We start from the raw sequence: 17,928 nt of genomic DNA, 5'->3' as shown, positions 1-17,928 counted from the left end.
CGCTCTTCTGCCTCCCTCCCACCTTTTCAGACAGCAGACAGGCTTGAAACATGTTCGCAGTAGAGCCATGTTTCAAACGCTGACCCCGAAGAGGTCCCATGTGTTGTCATGTTTTTTTTCTCCAGAAAGGAGAGAGTGAGAGAGCATTTTTCTCTCAATAAATCCCTGACAGATATACGTTGGAGACTAATAATTCATTCAACACCTGCAAGTCAAGAGGAGAGTGGTAGGAGGAGGGGAGGAACAGGGGTAAAGAGAGGAGAGGGAAGAGCGCGGAGAGGGGGAGAGAGGAGAGGAGGGGAATCCAAGCTGGAATCCAACGTTCATTTACTTTATTTGTTTCAGAGGAACAAGTTCATTTTCACCACTCTCTATCCCCCTGTCTCTCCCTCTGTCTCGCTCTCTCCCCCTCCCCATCGCTCTCTCTCTCTGTCTCGCTGTCTTTCGCTCTCCCCATCTCTCTCTCTCTCTCTTTTTCCAGCCCTCCCCTTTCTATGTTCTTAAAAATCTCCCCCCAGATCCCATGCAGCGAATCATAAAAACACTATTGTTAATAAACATAACTCAAACAGTCCTGGCACGGCAGCGGGTGTGTTGTGTGCCATAGGAGTCAGTGTGTAATTCTGAGGGGCATATTTCATATTTGAATGTACTCCTCCTACCGGCCGTGTTGTATTAGCCCTGTGTAATTACCATGGTTGTGTCCCAAATGGCACCCTATTCCGTATACTTTTGATAGGGCTCTGGCAGCTTAGAGTTCTGCTCCAGACCCAACCCAAGACCACTGACCCACTGTGACTATGAATCCAATAAGGATTTTGTTTAATTCATTTCTTTGTTGAATTTCTTATTTTAAAGAAAAGGCTCTGAATCTGAAAACACTGTTATTTTGTCTTGACCGCTCTAGAGGTGTGGGTTAGGTGTGAAGCTGGGCTAGTTCTTCTTCAGCAGAGTGTGGTCACCATTTCCCCTTACTGTAAACCACCTGTAGGCCTTCAGACATAGAAATAGAATGGGAATGTCCATTCTAGTAATTCTATTTCTATGGCCTTAGCCCTCTCTGGACCCTGGCTACACCTATAGCCCTCTAGACCAGGGTGCTCCAGTCCATTACTGTATGGATGTTCTAATTAGCATAGTTCTATGCCCTCAGCAGTCCTTTCTGCGCTGCCTCTCAGCAGGCTGCTCCCACCACTACGTTGCCCGAAGCTGAACATCTGGCTCTGGTCAAAAGTAGTGTACTATATAGGGAATAGTGTGCCATTTGAGACGCAACACATTACTGTTTCCACAACATAACAAAACCCAGTGGCTGGTCAGTCCGCGTCGACAGTCCACCCTGGCAGGTCAGGGCCCGGCCCATTAGTCCAGCCACTTAGGGACCTGAGAGGGGCCAGACTGAGCCAAGCCAAGCCAAGCTGGCCGGAGCCAAGCCATGTTTGGAGAAAACAAGCGTGCTGCTCGCCCTTTGGTGGTGGTGATGGCTACTAGCTTGGCCTGGTCTGTTCTCTCTCTCTACTCTCTCTCTCCACCTCTTTCGCTCTCTTTCTTTCACTCTCCCCCTCCCTCTCTCTCTCTCTCTCTCTCCCCCCTATCTATCTCCCCCTCTACTTTCTTACTTCCTCTCCCCTTCCCCTCTCTATCTCCCTATTTCTCCCTCCCTCTCTCTCCATCTACTTTCTTCTCTCCCTCACTTTTTCTCCCTCTCTCTCTCTCTCTGGCTGGAGTGTCTGATATCACAGCTCTGTACAGGGCAGTCCGGTCGCCTTGGTCTCTCTCTGGCTCTCTGTCCAACACACAGTTCAGCTCAGCCTTGCTCGGCTCCAACCCCACTTTCAACTGACTTTGTGGTACTTTTGTTTCTTTTTTTGTTGTTTCTCTCTCTCTCCTCCCAACTGCTGTTGTTCCATGCTCCTTACACACACTGTTGTTAGTCAGTTCAGCCTCAGCTTCGCACACTGACCCAATGACCAGCATGACCCAGTAGTAACAGTTACTATTCTAACGTTTAAGAGTCTATAGCATTGATCTGTTCCCCAGATTTCACATGAATCAGGATGATCTTTATAGTTTTCCACGCTGTGTGGATGAGGTGGAGAGGAGAAGAGGGGAGGCAAGAGGAGGAGAGACCAAAGACCCCCAGACCAAAACACCTTATGAAGGGTCTGCTCTTGATTCCGTGGTGATTGCTTTTCCACATCTCTACCTCCCTCCCTCCCCTCCACCTCATCCAGTGTACCTTTACATTTTATAATATGACATGACTGTTCGGATTTCCAAGTTGTGAATTAATGAGAGAAACAGATGTCCCTGTAGCTAGCCTGTAGGCTGTTGTAGTTGGCAGCTTGTAGCTGGACCTGTAGGTTTTAGGTCCAGGGCTTGGAAGGTCAGGACAGAGACCCCAGGCATACAGGGCTGTAAGCTTACCACACTCAACTCTCTCACCTCTATCTTCGGGCTCTCCCTTTTTCTCTCATGTCCACTCTCTCTCTATTTCTATCTCTGCTTATCTCTGGGGTGTTAACATTACACAGAGGAAGATGTTATCTTCATGCATCCTATGTCTATCTGTGTCTTCGGAAGTCCAAGGACCGTAAAGAACACACATCCAAATCTAAACCAGAGCAGTTAGTAACATATGACAATTCTCTCTCTCACAGCAGCCTCATGAACTCAGCCACTGTCTGTCCCAAAGTGTCCCATGATTACCCCCACCAACTACACACATCCTTTCCTCCATCCTTCCTCCCTTCCCTGGCTTGGTCTGTCAGTCAGGGGATGAGTGTTTTCAATCAATCATTTTGGGAACTAATGTTTCCACTTCAGTTCAGCTCAGTCCACTCTAGAGAAGTCCTTCAATTCAATACATGTTCCTGATTGTGCATGAGAGTGAGTCAGTGTTAATAGTTTCTCAGTGAGGGTGTTGGAGGTTTCTGTGTGTGGTCAGAGTGAGTGTTAGGTATGTGTCTGTGAGGGATGTTAAATTAAGAGTTTTGCTCTCTGTGTGTGTGTGTGTATGTGTGCGTAAGCCAAGCGTTGTCTGGGCTATAGGAGGGCTGTTGCTAGGGCGTGCACAATTACCGTATAACTGTGTAATCGACGGTTATGGATGAAAACCATCATGAAAATATAATAAAATAACAGTCGTAACCATTTGGGTGGGAAGGGGTGTCGTATGAACAGCTGACTGAATGACCACAATGCAGCAGCACACATAGAAATATAATGAATGGAACGGGCTTGGAACCTCTAACCCTGGAAATTTGGCTGGTAAAATCATGGGTGCAATCACAATGGCTGCCTGGTATTGTGATGCAATTATTTCCATGGTAATGTAGAATGTTCATTCAAATTATGTTAACTGATATGACTCATGCAAGGGAATGTATTTTTTGTAATGTCAGTTGAGTTGAATCAACAAATCACAGCACATATTTTACTTCCTGCTTTGCTCCTATTGGTACACTCGCAATTGCCGCCAATCCACCTATTATGTCTTCATTGACTTGAATGGGGACGCCCGTTCTATTCATTCCATTTCTATAGCAGCACATGCAGTCAGGAGCGGAGGAGAGGAGAAAGTGTTTGTCTATTTTTTTGCTATTCTAGCAGTTATTACGGTGACCGTGGTCATTTGGCTAGCCATTTACCGTCATCCAAAAGGCCCTCGTCAAAGTGCACTAGTGGGGAATAGGGTGCCATTTTGGCTACAGCCTTTGTGTTCCCTCAGACGGTTGTTCCCCTGATCTTAATCTGGTTCTCTTTAAATATAATTTCATAAAATCCCTTTTTCTAAGCCAGGGAGTAAGCCAGTTGAGTCCCTGTGGAGTTGTCTGCTGCTGTTTGTTTTAAGGGGATTGAGATGGTCTGTGGTTCAGATGGACACTGAGTAGCTTTTAATTCAGCACCATGGCCAGACACTGACCTACTCACCAGGCAGCATAGACCTAGACCAGACCCAATACACTACTTAGACCCTTAGACACTACTTAGACCCTTAGACTGTTCCAGAATACACTGAGTATACCAAACAGTAGGAAGATCTTCCTAATATTGAGTTGCACTACCCCCCCTTTTCCCTCAGAACAGCTTGAATTCCTCAGGGCATGGACTCTACAAGGTGTCGAAAGCACTCCACAGAGATGCTGGCCTGTTTTGACTCCAATGCTTCCCACAGTTGAATTAAGCTGGCTGGATGTTCTTTGGGGGGTGGACCATTCTTGATACAGAAAGGCACTTAAATGTTTTTTCTTTCCCATTCGCCCTCTGAATGGCACACATATACAATCCATGTCTCAATTGTCTCGAGGCTTAAAAATCCTTCTTTAATCCTTAAGAGTCTATTCTGTTGTGTGCCAACAAAAATAAGGGGTTAAACATTTCCACAAAAAAAAACAAATATTTCCTGAGCTTTCTTATACCTCCAAGATATAGGACAGACACTTCAAAACCTTACCCTAGCTTTCTGATGTGTGCCAACAGAAATGGCGGCTGGAACCAAAGATCTCAACATTTCCTCCTCTCTCTCTATTATTCATTTTTAGACTGTCTTTTTTCCCCATTTATGAATGTGTTATTCAATGTGTTTCTATGGGCTAAGTAGTAAAGGCTAAATAGAACTGCTTCACATTTTAGAGGTTAACTAACCTGTTTCCTCACCTTCATCTACACTGATTGAAGTGGATTTAACAAGTGACATCAATAAGGGATCGAAGCTTTCACCTGGATCCACCTGGTCAGTCTGTGTCATGGAAAGAGCAGGTGTTCTTATTGTTCTGTATACCGGTCAAAAGTTTTAGAACACCTACTCATTCAATGGTTTTTCTTTATTTTTACTATTTTCTACATTGTGAAATAGTAGTGAAGACATCAAAACAACGAAATAACGCATATGGAATCATGTAGTAACCAAATAAGTGTTAATCAAATCAAAATATATTTTATATTTGAGATCCTTCAAATAGCCACCCGTTGTCACGTTCTGACCTCTATTTCCTTTGTTTTTGTATTTATTTAGTATGGTCAGGGCGTGAGTTGGGTGGGCAGTCTATGTTTGTTTTTCTATGTTTTGGGGCAGTTCTATGTTTTCGGCCTAGTATGGTTCTCAATCAGAGGCAGGTGTCATTAGTTGTCTCTGATTGAGAATCATACTTAGGTAGCCTGGGTTTCACTGTGTGTTTGTGGGTAATTGTTCCTGTTTTTGTGTTTGCACCAGACAGGGCTGTTTTGAGTTCTCACGTTTCTTGTTTTGTTTTCGTTAGTTTGTTCATGTATAGTGTCGTCAATAAATATAATGAACAACCACCACCCTGCGCTTTGGTCCGCCTTTACTTCACAAGAGGAGAACCGTTACAGAATCACCCACCACAACAGGACCAAGCGGTGTGGTAATGGGCAAAGGAGAAAGCAGCAGCAGGAGCAGCGCGAGGAGGTATGGACATGGGAGGACGAATTAGACGGTAAAGGACCTTGGGCTCAGCCAGGAGAATATCGCCGCCCCAAGGAAGAACGGGAGGCGGCGAAAGCGGAGAGGCGCTGGTATGAGGAGGCAGCGCGGCGTCGTGGATGGAAGCCCGGGAGTCAGCCCCAAAAATTTCTTGGGGGGGGGCTAACAGGGAGTATGGCTACGCCAGGTAGGAGACCTGAGCCAACTTCCTGTGGTTACCGGGGGGCTAGAGAGACCGGGCAGGCACCGTGTTATGCTGTGGAGCGCACGGTGTCCCCAGTGCGGGTGCACAGCCCGGTGCGGTACATTCCAGCTCCGCGTATCGGCCGGGCTAGAGTGGGCATCGAGCCAAGTGCCATGAAGCCGGCTCTACGCATCTGGTCTCCAGTGCGTCTCCTTGGGCCGGCTTACATGGCACCAGCCTTGCGCACGGTGTCCCCGGTTCGCCTGCATAGCCCAGTGCGGGCTATTCCACCTCGCCGCACTGGCAGGGCGACCGGGACCATTCAACCGGGTAAGGTTGGGCAGGCTCGGTGCTCAAGAGCTCCAGTGCGCCTGCACGGCCCGGTCTATCCGTCACCACCTCCACACCCCAGCCCTCCGGTGGCAGCTCCCCGTACCAGGCTGTCTCTCCGGTCCATCCGTCCAGAGCCTTCCTCCTCTCCAGCGCTGCCGGAGTCTCCCGTCTGTCCGGCGCCTCTGCCGGAGCCTCCCGCCTGTCCGGCGCCTCTGCCGGAGCCTCCCGCCTGTCCGGCGCCGCTGCCGGAGCCTCCCGCCTGTCCGGCGCCTCGGCCGGAGCCTCCCGCCTGTCCGGCGCCTCTGCCGGAGCCTCCCGTCTGCCCAGCGCCGCCCGTCTGCCCAACGCCGCCAGCGCCGCCCGTCTGCCCAACGCCGCCAGCGCCGCCCGTCTGCCCAGCGCCGCCAGCGCCGCCCGTCTGCCCAACGCCGCCAGCGCCGCCCGTCTGCCCAACGCCGCCAGCGCCGCCCGTCTGCCCAGCGCCGCCAGCGCCGCCCGTCTGCCCAGCGCCGCCAGTGCCGCCCGTCTGCCCAGCGCCGCCAGTGCCGCCCGTCTGCCCAGCGCCGCCAGTGCCGCCCGTCTGCCAGGAGCCGCCAATGCCGCCCGTCAGCCAGGGGCCGCCAGTGCCGCCCGTCAGCCAGGGGCCGCCAGTGCCGCCAGTCAACCAGGGGCCGCCAGTGCCGCCCGTCAGCCAGGGGCCGCCAGTGCCGCCCGTCAGCCAGGGGCCGCCAGTGCCGCCCGTCAGCCAGGGGCCGCCAGTGCCGCCAGTCAACCAGGGGCCGCCAGTGCCGCCAGTCAGCCAGGGGCCGCCAGTGCCGCCAGTCAGCCAGGGGCCGCTAGAGCCCCTCCGCCCGGAGCAGCTGCCCCTCTGTCCCGAGCAGCTGTCCCTCTGTCCCGAGCAGCTGTCCCTCTGTCCCGAGCAGCTGTCCCTCTGTCCCGAGCAGCTGTCCCTCTGTCCCGAGCAGCTGCCGCCCCTCTGTCCCGAGCAGCTGCTTCACCTCTGTCCCGAGCTGCCCCTCTGTCCCAAGCAGTCCCTCTGTCCAGTGGGGTCATTGAGAGGGGTGGGCATGGGGAGTAAGCCACGGAGGCGGACAATACGGCGGACTAAGACAATGGCGAAGTGGGGTCCGCGTCCCGCGCCAGAGCCGCCACCGCGGACAGACGCCCACCCAGACCCTCCCCTATAGGTCAAGGTTTTGCGGCCGGAGTCCGCACCTTTGGGGGGGGGTACTGTCACGTTCTGACCTCTATTTCCTTTGTTTTTGTATTTATTTAGTATGGTCAGGGCGTGAGTTGGGTGGGCAGTCTATGTTTGTTTTTCTATGTTTTGGGGCAGTTCTATGTTTTCGGCCTAGTATGGTTCTCAATCAGAGGCAGGTGTCATTAGTTGTCTCTGATTGAGAATCATACTTAGGTAGCCTGGGTTTCACTGTGTGTTTGTGGGTGATTGTTCCTGTTTTTGTGTTTGCACCAGACAGGGCTGTTTTGAGTTCTCACGTTTCTTGTTTTGTTTTCGTTAGTTTGTTCATGTATAGTGTCGTCAATAAATATAATGAACAACCACCACCCTGCGCTTTGGTCCGCCTTTACTTCACAAGAGGAGAACCGTTACACCCGTAGCCTTGATAACAGCTTTGCACACTCTTGGCATTCTCTCAACCAGCCATGAGGTAGTCACCTGGAATGCATTTCAATTAACAGGTGTGGGATTTCTTTCCTTCTTAATGCGTTTGAGCCAATCAGTTGTGTTGTGACAAGGTAGTGGGGTATACAGAAGATAGCCCTATTGGGTAAAAGACCAAGTCCGTATTATGGCAAGAGCTCAAATAACCAAAGAGAAACGACAGTCCATCATTACTCTAAGACATGAAGGTCAGTCAATAGGGAACATTTCAAGAACTTTGAATGTTTCTTCAAGTACAGTCGCAAAAACCATCAAGTGCTATGATGAAACTGGCTATCATGACGAGGAGGAGTAGTAGGAAGGATTGGAGGACCAATGTGCAGCGTGGTAAGTGTCTATATTGTTTAATAAGAATAATGAACACTGAACAAAACGATAAACGACAACGTGAAATAACAAAACCGAAACAGTTCCGTGTGGAACAAACACTGACACGGAAAATAATCACCCACAACTCAAAAGTGAAACCAGACTACCTAAGTATGGTTCTCAATCAGGGACAACGATTGACAGCTGCCTCTGATTGAGAACCATACCATGCCAAACACAGAAATCCCAAAACATAGAAAAGGGAACATAGACAACCCACCCAACTCACGCCCTGACCATACTAAAACAAAGACATAACAAAAGAACTAAGGTCAGAACGTGACACACATCTCAACATCAACTGTTCAGAGGAGACGTTTCACAAAGACACGGCGGCTGGAACCAAAAAGGAGAAATTTCCACCGGTCTAATTTCCTTTGCTCGTGTTTCCTGGCTCAATCAAGTCTCTTCTTCTTAATGGTGTCCTTTAGTAGTGTGTGAACAGATGATCTCTGCATGTCTATTTCCCACCGTAAAGCATGGAGTAGGAGGTGTTATGGTGTGGGGGTGCTTTGCTGGTGACACTGTCTGTGATTTATTTTGAATTAAAGGCACACGTAACCAGCATGGCCACCACAGCATTCTGCAGCGATACGTCATCCCATCTGGTTTGCACTTAGTGGGACTATCATTTGTTTTTCAACAGGACAATGAGTTTTATCAAGAAGGAGAGGGATGGAGTGCTGCATCAGATGACATGGCCTCCCCGACCTCAACCAAATTGAGATGGTTTGGGATGAGTCGGACCGCAGAGTGAAGGAAAAGCAGCCAACAAGTGCTCAGCATATGTGGGAACTCTTTCAAGACTGTTGGGAAAGCATTCCAGGTGAAGCTGGTTGAGAGAATGCCAAGAGTGTGCAAAGCTGTCATGAAGGCAATGGGTGGCTATTTGAAGAATCTCAAATATAAAATATATATTGATTTGTTTATTATCATTTTGGTTACTACATGATTCCATATGTGTTATTTCATAGTTTTGATGTCTTCACTCTTATTCTACAATGTAGAAAATAGTAAAAATAAAGAAAAACCCTTGAATGAGTAGATGTTCTACCTTTGACCGGTAGTGTATGGTCCCAATACAACCACGCTCCACTTAGTCCTAGGACAGCAGGTCTTAGACTGAGGCATTTCCATCCAGACCCAATACTCGACCGACAATTACACTCACTAAAGGGTTTCCAGAACCAAAACAGCCAGTACTTAACCAGAATACTGAGGCCCTTTCAGACTCAAAAACTAGAACCCTTGTAATAAAGTTGAAAAAATACTTGAATTGGGATAAAAGCTAAAATTGTATTTCAGTACAGACTGAGATTGATTTATTTGTGGGATTAATTGCATGTGTGTGACATTGCCTGTGGAGTTCCTGGAACAACAAGAAGTGCTGAGACAAAGGCAGGTAGTGCCGAGCCGTGAGAGGAAGTGGCTTATTGCCTCCTGCTGACATGTTCTGGTCTGGTCCAGTGAAGGACTCTGTGTAGACATGAGCAGCTCAACACCATGGTCGCTTTAACCTGGGTTGGTGATACTTTCTAGAACTTCCTTCCCCCCTCATCTTCCCCTTGAGAACTTTGAGGGTATTTAGCTATTTGTGTCTGTGTGTGCGAATGTGTTTGAGTGTGTCTGTCTGTCTTTCTGTCTCTGTGTGTGTGTTTTGTTTGTCTCTCAACAGTGTGTGTTATCTGATGACCGCTGACTGTGTCGTTTCCTCCTCTTTCCCTCTCTTTGTGCCTCCAGATCTGTATGAGCTGCTGTCTGCCCTGCCCTCCCAGCTCCAGCCCCATGTTGACAGCCCGGACGACAGCACCTTTATACACGACATGTTCGGAGAGAGGAGCCTCCACTCGCTGGTCAAGGTAAACCTACTCTACGTCTTCCTATTTTCCGCTCTTCATCCTCTAAAGAGGGGTGTGTGTGTGTGCATGCTTGCATGTGTATGTAAGGGTAGCGTTAGGATCATCAAGAGATCCCTCCCTTTATTCTTCTCTCTCTCCCCCTCTCCTTTTCTTTGTTCTACACTTTAAAAAAAGGCGATATCTAGAACCAAAAAGGGTTCTCCGGCTGTCCCCATAGGAGAACCCTTTGAAGGACCCCTTTTTGTTCCCGATTAGAACCCTTTTGGGTTCCATGTAGACACCTTTCCACAGAGGTTTTTACATGGAGCCAAACATAGTTCTACATGGAACCAAAATGGGTTCTCCTATGGGAACAACCACAGAACCCTTTTTTTCGAAGAGTTTACTCTTTCTTTGTCTTTTTGCCTCCCTCCATCTCTCTCACCTATCATGTCTCTCTCCCTTTCTCTCACACACACTCCTCCTTCTTTCTCAGTCAACCTCTCCTCCTCTCTCTCTCAAGTCACTGTCTCCTTTCCTCCTCTCTCTCTATCTGAAGTGGTTCTCTGGGCCAGGCCAGGCGGCAGGGTTGTTGAAACAGATAGCTCCGGAGATGAGGAGATGAGGAGATGAGCACACTTGATAACTTTATTTCTCTGGCAAACAGTTCTAACGAGGGAACCACATGCCTTCAGTACAGCAGGCTGCAGTCTGCCTGCAGTTTGTCTGTCCCCCTCTCTGTGTGTGTCTGCAGACTACAGCAGCCTTCTGTACTGTAGTCAGCAGCACCACTCCTCCCTCTATTCTGTAATTCATCCCTCTATCCTCCCTCTATTTATTTACTCTCCCTCTATTCCTCCCTCTGTTCTTAGGGACAAAGCCCAGGGTTTACATGCAGTATCAGCCTCCACGACTAGTGCTCACTTTTCTTCTTTTCATCTTTAGTATTACGTTTACAGGTGTGTAGTTTGAGATTTTGGCAATTAGTTGTCTACTTCAGATGAACTAAGTACTGAAGTACTGTAAAAAAAATAAAAGGGTCAGTCAGTAGCAGCCAGTTTTTGACCAGTCTGTTTGGCTGCCATCTTTGTGTCATAGACAAGGGAAGGGAGGGGGAGAGAAAATTGACATAATATTTTTCCTCCCCTCACTATAGAAACCTTTTCTCTATTAGCACGTGTTTGTCCAGGATCCAGGTTCTGCTTTGCCAACGCAAGCAATGTGTTTTTATGGGTGCATCGTGAATGGCACCCTATTACCTATAGTGCACTACTTTATAGGGAATAATGTGTGACTTAAGACACATTTATGAAATAGCTCAGATGCTTGGGTAAAGACCTGAGGTTGACTTAGGAAACCAAACAGGGACATGTTATGCTCAGTTTGTTATGCATGACTTTGGACTAAGGCATTTTCACCAGATAATGATGCATATGTTCAAAGTGAAGATTGTGTCAGCCCAAAGAAAAGCTAAAGTAAAATGGTACAGATATAATTATGGTAAAGATTGTGGTCACATTTCCATAACATTTAGGCAGGCATGTGGGTGGATTTCACCTGGGGCCTCATTTATAAACGTTGCGTAGGCACAAAAGAAGGTGTACGCCACTTTCTAAGCAAACTTGACGGGAGAATGTGCGGTCCCTCCACGGACACTTTGACCTATACATACGACTGAGGAATCGAAAACAGCTTAGTTTCATCGTAAATTGTCCTTCTGTTTACCTTATTATTTATGAGAATACATTTAATAACATGCAAGTATTGTTTCATAATTACAGATCCAATTAAATATGATTCCCAATTAAACTGTACAACATATTTGAGGGGTTCTTTTGCAAAAAACGATATCTCCGTTTGTATTTATTATCCTAAATCATGATCCATCTTTTCATTTTCCATTGGTTTTGTCTTGTCTTCCTTCACACCTGGTTCCAATCCCATAAATTACATGTTGTGTATTTAACCCTCTGTTTCCCCTCATGGCCTTGTCGGAGATTGTTTTATTGTATGTGATTGTGCTAGTATGTGTTGGTGTGCGACGGGTTTTGTACCCACTTTGTTATTTTGATATATTTTGGAGTTTGGAGTTTGGTCAGCACTTATTAAACGACTCCGTTTTATACGAAGTTCGTTCTCCTGCGCCTGACTTCCCTTCCCACTCACTACAAGGTGTGGTAATTACCCTGATTGTAAATGACAATGACAGGGCCATTATCACATTGACACTGTTGGAAGATTTGGCGATTGGAAGAATTCGGAGAGAGCGAATTTTCAGAGACGATGATGAGTGGCTTATGAGCCGGTTCCGATTACCAAGAGATGTTATCGTGGATATCTGTGCTGTAGTGGGCCCAGCTTTACAGAAGAAGCACCCGCAGATTCCAAGCTGTGCCTGTCCACTCAGCTCCTGCTCAGATGCAGCACCTCCGACCCCGCTGGAACAATAAGCTCCTGCTCAGATGCAGCACCTCCGACCCCGCTGGAACACTCAGCTCCTGCTCAGATGCAGCACCTCCGACCCCGCTGGAACACTCAGCTCCTGCTCAGATGCAGCACTTCCGACCCCGCTGGAACACTCAGCTCCTGCTCAGATGCAGCACCTCCGACCCCGCTGGAACACTCAGCTCCTGCCCAGATGCAGCACCTCCGACCCCGCTGGAACACTCAGCTCCTGCTCAGATGCAGCACCTCCGACCCCGCTGGAACACTCAGCTCCTGCTCAGATGCAGCACCTCCGACCCCGCTGGAACACGCAGCGACTAAAAACAATTAGATGTTGCAATTGTTTGTGTAAATAAATGTTTAAACACAACTTGAATACATTTGGTTTACTCTATTCAAACGAGGGAATACTAATTACACATCATCCGGTGTGTCTTGCATGTCCGTGTCCCCCTCCACCTCTGTCACTACTCCACTCAGGAGGGATCCCTCTTAATAACGGCAAGTCGCTCATCAAGGGGGTTGAGCTCCGATATCCCCTTTCCGCCGCCTGTGGCACAAACACTTTGTCTGTGTAAGGCTGTGCGCTTTTTTGGCCTCTACTTTTATGTCGGATCTACTTTTTATTTCTGAGGATCTGACCTTCTGAGCCAGCAGCATTCACAGCGTCCGCCACATGCTGCCACTCTAACACCCTTTTGGCATTTGTAACGCCCACATGTCCACCAACCAATATATTTTTTCTTGCTTCAACCTCCCCTACAAGAACTTCCATTTCACACTGGGCAAATTTTTTTTTCTTTGCCTTTGTCTGTATTTGCTGCCATTGTCTTCATGCAGTTTGGATTAATATTAATTAGGGGCGTTTGACTGACTATTTATTGACAACTATGGGCGTTCGCGTGCGCCAAATTTCACGTGCGCCAAGTTGATTGTGATTTATAAAGGGAAACCGCCGTGGGACGTGCGTGCTCACTGTTATATAAATCTGAATGTTTGTGCGTAAGCACTTTCTGCGTTTCGTCCATACGCCACCTTTTGATGTGAATCCTCCCCACAGTTGAATATATGAGGCCTCTGGTCTTTGACCCCACAGGATCATGGCTGATCGGGGTTATTCCCTATTATACATCTCTCCTGGGGAAGGAAACTCTGTCTGTCTGTGTGGGGAAAGTGATATGTTCATGTTCCCTTACTGCTTCCCAATCCTAAACCCTGAAAGACCTCAAAGCCTGTGTCTATTCACAGTGACAGACCTCAGGCTGTTGAAGTTGTTGAGTCTTGGCTTTGCAGTAGCTGTAGTTCCCCAGTAGGGGGAGTCTGTTAAGAGAAAGGAAAACCTCAACTACCCATTGCCAGCTACTGAGTCTCAATAGAACAGTGCAGGTAGATGGGACCTGAATTGACTGGGATAAGTGTTTTGGGTTTCGGGAAATGCCAGTCTGATGTGTGAGTCTGAGAGACTGGTGGCTGGTGAGGAGCCAACAGAGCAAATATAAGAAGTCATACACTCCTTCTCCTCCTTTCTTCCACCTCTCTCTCTTAAAAAAGGTTTGAAACGTTCAACAGAGGAGAGCCCACCGACAAGCTATGTGATTGTCAAGGGCTGACAGTTATGATTGGAAGGAGGGTGGGAGTGGGAAGAGGGCTCAGCGGGGGTTGCTTTTTAAATGTTTAATATCCCGGTAATGAATTGGCACCAGCCACTTAGCAATGTGAATTCCACCACCACCATCAGGTCACCAACTTTCTGAGCCAACCTGTCACCGACTCCCTGCGACCGGCTGCCTGGCTCTCACACTGTGATTCGCGTCAGCTGCAATCTATAAATACCCACAAGATTTACAGCCTAATGTGGCCTGATTTGCCGTCGCTACTGTAGCGTAATATATACCCTATTAAAGAAGAATTATGTCCCGCCCCGGCCCGCCCAGCCGTGAAGCAGGGCAATAAGTCAGGGTGACGTGAAAGAGAGCACGCACATTTATCTTCTTCTTCCAAGACAAGACCATCTATATCTTTAGGTGTTCTTTGTTTCACTTTCTCTCTCTCTCTCTTTTCTCAAAGAAAGCTGAGTTGAATGAGCTGTTAGCGTGTCTTAGTAATGAAGGCTGAATGGAGGGGTGTTTGTTCTAATCCTGCTTTAGACAGACAGGCTGGCCTGTTACTGTGTGTTTCCTTCTTCCCTGGTACCCGAATGTCAGCCCGACAAACCCTGCCAGACAGAGAGCGAGAGAGAGAGAGAGAGAGAGAGAGAGAGAGAGAGAGAGAGAGAGAGAGAGAGAGAGAGAGAGAGAGAGAGAGAGAGAGAGAGAGAGAGAGAGAGAGAGAGAGAGAGAGAGAGAGAGAGAGAGAGAGAGAGAGAGAGAGAGAGAGAGAGAGAGAGAGAGAGAGAGAGAGAGAGAGAGAGAGAGAGAGAGAGAGAGAGAGAGAGCGTACAGTACCGGACAACCCTCCCACCTTACAGGTGAGCCTGCCTGGCAGAAAGAAACCGCCGTTGCTCAGGTGAACATGGCTATCGTCAGTGACACCATTACCTTAAACCCTACTACCCGATCTCACACACACACACACACACACTTCTGCAGATCCAGAGTTCACCCGTCACTACACAGGGCTGAGAAATAGAGGTATTGGAAGAGGCTAATAGCAGGGAAAACATCCTAGTAATCTGACGTTTAAACAGCTCAGGCTGTTCCTGCTCATATGGTAACCATCAGGTCTCACCTGGGTTATTGTGGAGCATCGAATGGCTGGGTGCCTGGTTAGGACTGAATCCCTAGCAGAGCTAGAAGAAGACCGAGAGGGAGGGAGGGAGAAAGTGATAGCGAGAGAGGGGTTGCACTGCGTTTCCCAAACTAGGGGTCGTGGCTTCCCAATGAACAATGAACTCTCTGAACATCCCAATACCTTTCTGATGCATTTCAAACCATACTTCTTTCAGATTGAAATACTATTGCAAATCAGTTTTTACATTTTTTGATAGACTTTCATAGCTCCAATTTTAAAAATGTAGTCGTTGATTACATCACTTTTTTTTTTACATGTTGAGGTTGTGCAAAATGCCCTTCCAGACAGACAGTAGGGCCCCTAGCGTCCCTGTTAATCAGATTATGTCATAGGGTTGAAACAAATATTGTCTAATATAGTCTTTCAGTCGAGGCCAAGTTCACAGAGTTTGCATCCCAAATGGCACCCCATTCCCATTATAGTGCACTACTTTTGACCAGGGACACATAGCACACTATATATTGAATAGGGTGCAATTTGGGATGCATCCAGAGCCTCTGCACAGTGCACTACTTTGCAGACTTTTAATCGGCACGGCAACGGCCCCAGCTGCATGACAGAAAGTAGAGCCTGTACTGGATCTGTAATAGCCCGGTGTGTGTTTCCGAGCTAAAACGACACAGACATTCTTCTTCCTTTCAAATTAAAGTGAGTTACTCAAGTGTGCTTTCTATAAATTCCTCCCTTTCTTACTGTTCCCTCGCCAAGTTCCTCGCTCCACAAAAAGCCACAGGAAATATAATACAACGTTCAATTTCCACCTGAATCAGGTGCGGGGTGGTCGGAGACCAACTTTCTGTCAGCAGGCCTTCAGCGTGAGCCCTGAGCAGCCTCGTTTGTGGTCGGTCAGTTTTCCTTTAATTCTGCTCTAGTTAGATGCTAATAGGCTAGGCTTGGCAGTCAGTCATCTGCATCCTAAGTGGCACCCTATTCCCTATATAGTGCACTACTTTTGACCAGGATCCATAGGGCTATGGTCAAAAGTAGTGCATTATATAGGGAATACGGTGCCATTTGCGATGAAGCCTCACTTGCTTCCCTCCCTGATATAAATAAAATGAAATTGTATTTGTCACATGCGCTGAATTACAACAGGTAGACCTTACAGTGACATGCTTACAAGCCCTTAACCAACAATGCAATTTTAAGAAAAATACAAAAATGTGTCAATGTGTCAACCAGTCAGTCGAGGTAATTGAGGTAATATATACATTTAGGTAGAGTTTTTAAAGTGACAATGCATAGATAATAACAGAGAGTAGCAGCAACGTAAAGGGGGGGGGATGGGGGCAGTGCAAATAGACTGGGTAGCTGATTAGATGTTCAGGAGTTTTGTGGCTTGGGGGTAGAACCCTCTTGGACCTAGACTTGGTGCTCCGGTACCGCTTGCCGTGCGGTATCAGAGAGAACAGTCTATGACTAGGGTGGCTGGAGTCTTTGACAATTTTTAGGGCCTTCCGCCTGGTATAGTCGTCCTGGATGGCAGGAGGCTTGGCCCCAGTGTTGTACTGGGCCGTACGCACTACCCTCTGTAGTGCCTTGCGGTCGGAGGTCGACCAGTTTCCATACCAGGCAGTGATGCAACCCTATGCTCTCGATGGTGCAGCTATAGAACCTTTTGAGGATCTGAGGACCCATGCCAAATCTTTTCCGTCTCCTGAGGGGGAATAGGTTTTGTCATGCCCTCTTCACGACTGTCTTGGTGTGCTTGGACCATGTTAGTTTGTTGATGATGTGGATGCCAAAGAACTTGAAGCTCTCAACCTACTCCACTACAGCCCTCCGATGAGAATGGGGGCATGCTCGTAGGGAGAGGTTGTTGTCCTTGCACCACACGGTCAGGTCTCTGACCTCCTCCCTATAGGCTGTCTCATCGTCGTCGGCGATCAGGCTGTTGTGTCATTGGCAAACTTAATTATGGTGTTGCAAGCACCCCTGAGAGGCACCCGTGTTGAGGATCAGCGTGGCGGATGTGTTGTTTCCTATCCTTACCACCTGGGGGCGGCCCGTTATGAAGTTGATTATCCAATTGCAGAGGGAGGTGTTTAGTCCCAGGGTCCTTAGCTTAGTGATGAGCTTTGAGGGCACTACGGTGTTGAACGCTGAGCTGTAGTCAATGAATAGAGTTCTCGCATAGGTGTTCCTTTTGTCCAGGTGTGAAAGGGCAATGTGGAGTACAATAGAGATTGCATCATCTGTGGATCTGTTGGGGCAGTATGAAAATTGGAGTGGGTCTAGTGTTTCTGGGAAAATGGTGTTGATGTTCGCCAGCCTTTCAAAGCACTTCATGGCTTCAGACGTGAGTGCTACGGGTCGGTAGTTATTTAGGCAGGTTACCTTAGTAATCTTGGGTACAGGGACTATGGTGGTCTGCTTGAAACATGTTGGTATTACAGACTCCGACCGGGAGAGGTCGCAAAATGTCAGTGAAGACACTTGCCAGTATACTGTAGAGCTCTTGAAGTGGTCGTGAGCTGTTTGCTCTTCAAATGCTGAAATGCTTTAATGACATGGAAAGGTGCCTTAGCGTTGGCTCGTTAGAGACGTACATTAGCTTTAGTTGAAGTCTCTGGTGCATTTGACTAGTTTGTGGTCATTGCATATATGGTCTCACTTGAACTGGAATGTAATGATTCCATGGATTAGTCACTTAATATAATTTATATGGTCAAACAAATGATTTGACTGCAGTCCTAGTCATAAAAACACAACCATGACATAGGCCTAGGCTGCACACAAATTGGGCTACATAGAATGTTTCCAAGCAGCAACAGTCAGGAGAACATATGCATAGGAAGACTAGGGCAAGGGTTCACCAGCCATAGGCTGCCCTCTCCAC

At 47.8% G+C, this 17,928-nt stretch overlaps 1 protein-coding gene across 3 annotated transcripts in view; it reads left to right on the top strand.

The window, feature by feature from the left end:
- Window positions 1–17,928, top strand: part of LOC139367250 (MAGUK p55 subfamily member 7-like) — a 253,226-nt gene that overhangs the window by 96,559 nt on the left and 138,739 nt on the right. For all 3 annotated transcript variants that reach the window (XM_071105496.1, XM_071105497.1, XM_071105498.1), the window contains one exon: window positions 9,757–9,875. In XM_071105496.1, the coding sequence (XP_070961597.1) occupies window positions 9,757–9,875 (119 nt within the window). The remainder of the gene's footprint in view (window positions 1–9,756; window positions 9,876–17,928) is intronic.

The sequence above is a fragment of the Oncorhynchus clarkii genome, chromosome 15 (genome assembly GCF_045791955.1).
Source record: "Oncorhynchus clarkii lewisi isolate Uvic-CL-2024 chromosome 15, UVic_Ocla_1.0, whole genome shotgun sequence".
Classification (NCBI taxonomy): domain Eukaryota; kingdom Metazoa; phylum Chordata; class Actinopteri; order Salmoniformes; family Salmonidae; genus Oncorhynchus; species Oncorhynchus clarkii.
Note: the sequence above shows the minus strand (reverse complement) of the source record. Positions and strands in the feature narration are given on the sequence as shown.